We start from the raw sequence: 7,345 nt of genomic DNA, 5'->3' as shown, positions 1-7,345 counted from the left end.
GGAGGAACTGCGGCCGTTAGAGGAACTGCGGCTCTTCCGCCCCCTGTTGGTGAGGAGGAGGAACTGCAGCCTCTGAACGAACAGGGTTGGTGTCCAGAGGTTTTACAACTCATAGTCATTTCCAGATGTGATGTTTTATGACTGAACTGACTTTCAAGACCTATTTCCAAGACGAGTGACATTTTTATTGTTGTTTTTTTATTTTCTGTGTGTAGCAGTAGTCCTTATCATACAGGATGTTTTTAAAGGGCTAAATGTACATTTTCCTTTTCATTCCTTCCATTTTCTCTCCAGCTTTTCCATGCAGGGTCACGGGAAAGAAGCAGTTTGACTATGAATTTATGACTAAATATCTGCTCATCAGTCAGATGGACCATTTTCTCATCATCTTTGTCCTCTGGTTCCTCCTGCAGTGGAATAAGTTCAAGTTAACTTTATTGTCGTTTCCACCACATGAGGTGGAATGAAATTATGTACGCAGGTACGTCTCTGAGACTCAGTTTGGGTTCTTTTCTTTGTCAGGATGAGAAACACATTTTACTTTGAAAAACACACGAGACACACAAACCAACAGTGTGTGTGTCCAGTTCAGAACCAGCTCCAGATGAATGAATTTTATAAAAATAAAAACCAGATGAACGTGTTGAAAACATGTTTCTGTTTTGTAAATTCATAAAGAACTTCAAAGATAATGTTCATGCAGGGACTGAGCTCCCTGTCCGTCCTGCAGAACCAGAACCATACCACTCATACCAACAGAACTCTGAGGGGATCCGAGCCTGTGGTTCTGGAGGTTAATGGATTCAGCACACGGAGCTTCAGGTTCCTCAGGAGAACGCAGCCTGAGAGGAGCTTCTGCCGCCTTCAGTGGACCACGAACTTCCTGTTGTCTGGAATTCTGTTCACGTCCAGTCCAGACCGGTTCTGTTGGGTTCAAACTGTCTGAGCAGCTGAGGACGGTCAGAATCTGTCCAGTTCTCAGAAGAAGAATGTTCTGACAGCTTTTGTGCAGTTTTAAATAAAATTCACCTGAACTGAAATCAAGCTGTTAAAATGGGGTCAGAGGTCAAACCGCCAGATTCTCCTGTTTTTAATTTTCTGTTTGTTTTAGAAAACTAACTGTTTTCTAGCCGGCTAATATTTCACAACAGTTTTACTCTTTGTAGCCAAATACTGAAAATATTTGTGTTTTCAAGTAACTTTTTGTTCACGAGTTCAGAGATGAAATCAAATCTTTATTATCAGCGACTCATCAAACGCTCTGAGGAAACACAGATTTATTAATGAAAGGTGGCTCAGCTGACAGGGGGACAGATTTCAGCACAACACCTGACTGGTTTTACATCCATCTTGTTGGATCCTCTTCATGTTTGACAGATTGAACATTTGGAGCCATGAGGGTGAAGGGAACAGCTTCCATCCCAGCATGCAACACTGCATGCTGCACGTTCACGCTAGAAATAAATGACACGACAGAACGTGTTCCTGGCAGTAGAAACCTTCAGTTGGAGACGGGTGTGGGGGACAGAACCGGCAGGAACCAGAACCTTCTGCTTGGTGAAGAAACGAACAAACAGGAAGTGATGATCCACAACAAGGAAACCAGAAAATGTCTGAACCTGAACTCACTTCCTGTCTCTAACACTTTAAACATACGCTTGTTGTTGTTTTGTCTTTCAGAGGAGCAGACTCAAACCTGCAGCCTCCAGGAGACGCCCGCCCGCTGAGCCTCTGTGACGTCCTGAAGTAACACACACTTTGATTAGAACGTCCTCTGCTCTGTCCTTATGTCTCGCCAAAATAAAAGCCTGTGACCGCTGCTGGACACAAAGGAAGTGACATCACGGGTGAATCAGTACAGGTCCAGATCGTAGTCGTCCATAAGCTGTTTCATCTCAGACACACTGTTGGCCAGGTAGGACGACAGCTCCTCTGAGGCAGACAGACAGGTGAGACAAGTTAAGACAGGTAAGGACAGGGCAGACAAGACAAGTAAGGACATGTGAGACAGATGAAACCTGTTAGAACCGGTAAGAATAAGTGAGACAGGTAGGGACAGGGGAGACTTTTAGGGACATGGGAGACATGTAGAGACAAGTGAGACAGGTAGGGACAGGTGAGACAGGTAAGGTGAAGTAAGAACCGTCTTGTCTTCTGTCTCACCTGCTCCCAGGACTTCCAGGACAGCAGAGGCAGAAACTGATCCCAGGTTGTTGCGAGCTGTGCAGTGATAGGTTCCTGAGTCATTTAGCTCCGCCCCCTCAATCTGCAGCCAACTGGAGAGCTCAAATTTCAACGGACCGCCCCTTGACTGAGAGACAGAGGACATCAGAAGGTGTCTTTGGGATCTGTCCTATCAGCGAACAAGAGGACTAAAGCTGTACTGTTCCCTTAGCAGGGGGCGGGGCTACAGACAGGTGTGTGCGTACCTGGACAGAGATGTGAGGGTCGTCTCCAGGTAAGACAATGTCTCGTCCCTCCCTCCTCCACTCGACCAGAGCCATTGGAAATGCAAAGACCTCACAAAGAAACACCAGACTGCAGCCTGACCCATTCACCTGGTTCTGAGGGGGCACCTTAATGACGGGGGCTGACAGGTGAGACAGACAGATGAGTGACATCATACTGCTGCCTGACAGGCTCACCTGCTTCAGACAGGACAGCATAATTGGGGGTGGGGGCAGGTGAGAATCATCAGGCAGCTGCCAGATGAGACAGACAGACAGGTAGGAGACAGCGGTGCGACAACTTCCTACATTTCATTTTAGAAAAAATTGCGACCACCCGGCTCTCATTTCCCCTCCAACTCATGACCCATCCATCCCACCTCCACCTGTAGCTCCTTTTGACCATTTTGAACCATCACTCTATCTTCTCTAGAGCAGGTCATGTGCAGCTTGAAACCTTCTGGTTCCCCCTTTGATGTGGTCCCCCCTCGACTACTAAAGGAGGTGTTTCCAACTCTAGGTCCGTCCATTCTTGCCATAGTAAACAGTAGTTTATCCACTGGCGTGGTGCCAAAATCCTTTAAACGTGCTGCTGTCCAGCCTCTCCTGAAAAAACCAAACCTTGACCCCTCAGTCGTTTCCAACTACCGGCCTGTCTCCAAACTCCCATTTGTTTCTAAAGTACTGGAGAAAATAGTCGAGTCCCAGTTGAAGTGCTTCCTGGAGGATCACGCCATCTTAGAGCTTTTCCAATCTGGCTTTAAACCTCTCCACAGCACTGAAACTGCCCTGCTGAAGGTCTTTAACGACATCTTCAGATTCACAGATACCGGTGATTCTCTGCTGCTGGTCCTGTTGGACCTCACAGCTGCCTTTGACACCATCGACCATGAGGTCCTCATTGCTAGGTTGGAGCAGTGGGTGGGCGTCACAGGATCAGCCCTCAATTGGTTCAGATCTTACCTCACTGACAGATCCTTCTGTGTCTCCATCAAGGATTTTAGTTCTGCAGAGGCAGAGCTTAAATGGGGGGTTCCGCAGGGGTCCATCCTGGGTCCCCTCCTATTCTCTTTATACCTGCTGATGCTTGGTGCTATTTTCCGGAAACACAACATGCCCTTCCACTTCTATGCCGATGACTGTCAAATTTACTTCCCCCTAAGACACAATGGTACATGCTCTATTCAACCGCTGCTCAACTGCCTGGCTGACATCAGGGACTGGATGGCTTTAAATTTCTTAAGTTTCAATGAAAAGAAGTCTGAAGTCATGTTGTTCCCTCCCAACGACACGATCACAAACCACTGCATCGACCTCTCCACTCTAACCCTGTCAGAAAAACAAAGAGTCACTAATCTGGGAGTGATAATGGACCGTTCCCTGAAACTTAACAATCATGTAAACATGATTGTTAAATCATGCTTCTTTCAACTGAGGCGGCTGTCTAAACTGAAGCCCATATTGTCCAAAAAGAACCTGGAGACAGTAATACATGCATTCATTACATCTAGGCTTGATTACTGCAATTCACTCCTGTTTGGTATCAGTCAGACCTCCATTGCACGACTACAACTGGTCCAGAATGCAGCAGCCCCATTTTTAACCAGTACAGGCAAAAGAGAGCACATTACACCAGTTTTGGCCTCACTGCACTGGTTACCAGTTCACTTTTGAATCCAGTTCAAAATACTCATGTATGTCTACAAATCACTGAACAGTGTCCCCCCCCCCATCTCTCTGATCTGCTACAACCGTATGTCCCACCACACTCCCTGAGGTCAGTGGACCAGTTGCTCCTCACAGTTCCAGGAACTCGTCTTAAGCGCAGAGGTGACAGGGCCTTCTCTGTAGCAGGACCAAGACTTTGGAACGAGTTACCTCTGCTTGTCAGACAGGCCCCTCCCTCTCAGTTTTCAAGTCCCGTTTAAAAACTCACTACTATTCAGTAGCTTTCAACACCAGATGATCTGTGTTTGATCCTGTATGCTCCACACTGGTTTGTTGTCATTATCTGCATCGTTTTTATGTCTATATTCTGATTTACCTCATTTTGTATTTTGCTTTGTGTGTTACCTGTTGTTCTGTCTGTACAGCACTTTGGTTGGCCTTGTAGCTGTTTTAAGTGCTTTATAAATAAAGTGGTACGGTATGGTAGGAGACAGAGATGCAAAGCTGGGAGACACTGTCATCAGGTGGGAGAGACAGGAAAAGGATGTTGTAATTTCAGAGTAAAAGCCTTTAATAAAACATCCTGACGCATGCTCAAAACCTTGTTCCTGTTTGTGCTGACTTCCTGTCTCACCTGAGAACTAACTCACCTGGTTAACTCACCTGGTTAACTCACCTGGTTAACCTGTCAGTTAAACATGTTTACAGAAAATAAAAACACTTAAATTCAGTTGGAAACTTTTAATTTGAAGTTTTTCAGAACTTTAACGTTTTTATTTTTTCACAGAATTCTGGTTCAAGGTCCGACCCCCCTCCCTCCAGAACCGATCCAGGATCAGCTTGTAATGACCTTTTATGACAGGATTCAGATTCAGACTTCCTGGTTCTGAGGTTCTGGTTCTGACCTCCTGATCCAGTTGCACCAGTTCTCCAGAACCTCTCCTCAGTTTTTCTTTGGACTTTACTGGTTCTGACTGTCCCTTTTCCAGAACATTTCCAGATGAGCCTAAACTCTGTGTGTCGGAACAGAACCAGCTTGAAACTGGACCTGGACCTGTCAGGTGTGCTCACCTGTCCTGCAGGGGCCCGGCCCTCTGGTCCGGAGCTCCGGTTCGGAGAAGGCGGCCTCCCTGAACCGGCACATGTTCATGTAGGTGGTTCCGTCGGTACCACAGAGCGGCTCCTGCTCCTCACACACGCACACCTCCTCCTCTTCGTCCTCTCCTCCTGCGGGACCCGGGTCCGCCTGGCACCGCAGCCCGGCCCCGCACAGACCGTAGCGCACGTTCCGGGCCCCCGGGTCGCACGCCTGGCCCTCCAGGTTCCCGCATTCCTCACAGCAGCCGCAGGGGTCCGGAACCAGCCCGGCCCGGCAGCCGCGGGGCTCCGGACACAGGTCCGGTTCGCACGGACCGCAACCTGGAGCCCCGCCGGGACCGGTTCCGTTCCCACCGCCTCCCAAGAACCGGTTCGGAACGGCCCGGCAGGTGAGCAGGTTCAGAACCAGGAGAACCAGAACCTGCATGTTGAGTTCTAATCCAGACAAACGGGACAGGAGAGACCGGGTCGGACCGGGTTCCTTTCTGGAACAAGTTCTGTGAAGCTTTAAACCAGAGCCCGGTCCGTCCAGAACCCGAACCCAGGAGAAACGGAACCGATCCAGAACCCGAAGAAAAGATGAAAGGAAAGATCAAAAGAAGCCGACCCGTGAAAAAGAACGAAATTTAAAAAAACAAAACATTAAACACAAAAAAACTGAAAAACACGAAGAGAAAACTGAAAAAGATTTTATGAAAACAAACAAACAAACAAACAAACAAACAATAAAAATAAAGGAAAACCGGAAGTTAAATTCAAAACAAAGTTCCGTCAAAACTTTTGAAAACAAAAGTTCTGCAAAGCCTCAGTTTGTGATTTAAGCAGCTGCTCGCGCTGCTTCACACGCGCTGTCAACACCTCCACAATAAAACACACAACTTCCGGTCGGCCCTTCAGTATAAAACATTTTGGTTAAAAAAATTGCACAAACATCTTTTATTATGAAAAAGCTTCAAAATAAAATTAAATGAAACCACGAGTAGTCACAATTATCACAATTTATTTACAAGAATTAAAGTTTAATCATGTATGTTATTTTTTATTTATATATTTTACACATGACTTTTTGTTAAATTCAGGTCTCTCGTCTCTCGGGGAGTTGTGGTGCAGAGGTTAGAAGATGGGGCTGTGATCGGAAAGTCGCAGGTTCAACTCCCGGTACCGTCAACATCAAAATGTGGGTGGAAAAGGTGAAGCACCCACACCTGCCTCCACCCTCATTGGCCCCACCCTGGTCCCCTGAGCAAGGCACTCAACCCCACCATCTGCTCCTAAACAGGTCTCTCTAGAAAATGAGTTCTCGTGGCTCAACGACACTACCTGGATAAATAAAGGTCAATGGAAATGGGGGGAAGAGTCCCGAGGCTCAGTGGGATTAACCTGTAGAAATAAAGTTGAATTAAAATTTTATTACCTTTTTAATTGTTTATTTTATATTTACCTAAATAAAAACATCACAGATGTTTGTTCCAGAATCAGCTCGAAGAATAAAATGATCCACATCCTGTTTGTGGTCAGGTGTGTCCCGAACAGACAAACATCTGGCACTGCTGCTTTTATTTTGAAGGAGCAGGCATCATGTTTCCGGTCAGACGGTGTTTCACCTGACAACAGCTGGATGTTCCAGCCAACAGATGTTAAACACATCAGGAAGCAAAGTCTGCGGAGGTTCTCTGGGTTCTCCAGGAGGTTTCAGGTTCTGAACAAGGAAACGGCTGGGGTTCTTCAGAGGTTCTCTGGGTTCTTCATAGAACTGCTGGGGTTCTTCAGAGGTTCTCTGGGTTCTTCAGAGAATTGTTGGAATTCCTCAAAGGTTTGATGGTCTTTCCATGGAATTTCCAGATTTCTAAAAACTGCTGAGGTTCTGCAGATTCTCCAGAACCCAAGTTAAGCCTCAAAGCCCTCGCAGCCCCGTGTATGGTCCATAATTTTAACTTTGTTGGGTCGGTTCTGTAAAACTAAATGTTCTGAAGAGAAACGTGATGATCCATCTGAGCAGAACTGGCCTCAGTAAGCAGACCTCCTGTTCTGGATCTGGTTCTCCGTGTGTTTCTGACATCATGGCATTCAGGTTCAGGTCCAGTGTTCCACAGCTCAGATCCCAGCAGAACCTGGAGTTCTGGGAACCGATC

General features: G+C 46.7%; 2 protein-coding genes across 2 annotated transcripts in view; both read right to left on the bottom strand.

Moving 5' to 3' along the window:
• The window catches only part of ciz1b (cdkn1a interacting zinc finger protein 1b), a 10,223-nt gene extending 9,940 nt beyond the window's left edge, over positions 1–283 (bottom strand). The window contains exon 1 of the mRNA XM_037679989.1: positions 261–283. Within this exon, the coding sequence (XP_037535917.1) occupies positions 261–283 (23 nt within the window). The remainder of the gene's footprint in view (positions 1–260) is intronic.
• A 1,355-nt stretch (positions 284–1,638) lies between these two features.
• Positions 1,639–6,860, bottom strand: LOC119413105 (kazal-type serine protease inhibitor domain-containing protein 1-like). The gene is given in 6 exon segments (XM_037680116.1): positions 1,639–1,932; positions 2,164–2,311; positions 2,430–2,590; positions 5,187–5,634; positions 6,818–6,841; positions 6,843–6,860. Coding segments are annotated over 6 exon segments (879 nt in total). The 3' UTR covers positions 1,639–1,852.
• Between the last annotated feature and the right edge of the window lie 485 nt (positions 6,861–7,345).

This window comes from Nematolebias whitei, chromosome 8 (genome assembly GCF_014905685.2).
Source record: "Nematolebias whitei isolate Nwh7 chromosome 8, NemWhi1, whole genome shotgun sequence".
NCBI classification, from domain to species: Eukaryota; Metazoa; Chordata; class Actinopteri; order Cyprinodontiformes; family Rivulidae; genus Nematolebias; species Nematolebias whitei.
Note: the sequence above shows the minus strand (reverse complement) of the source record. Positions and strands in the feature narration are given on the sequence as shown.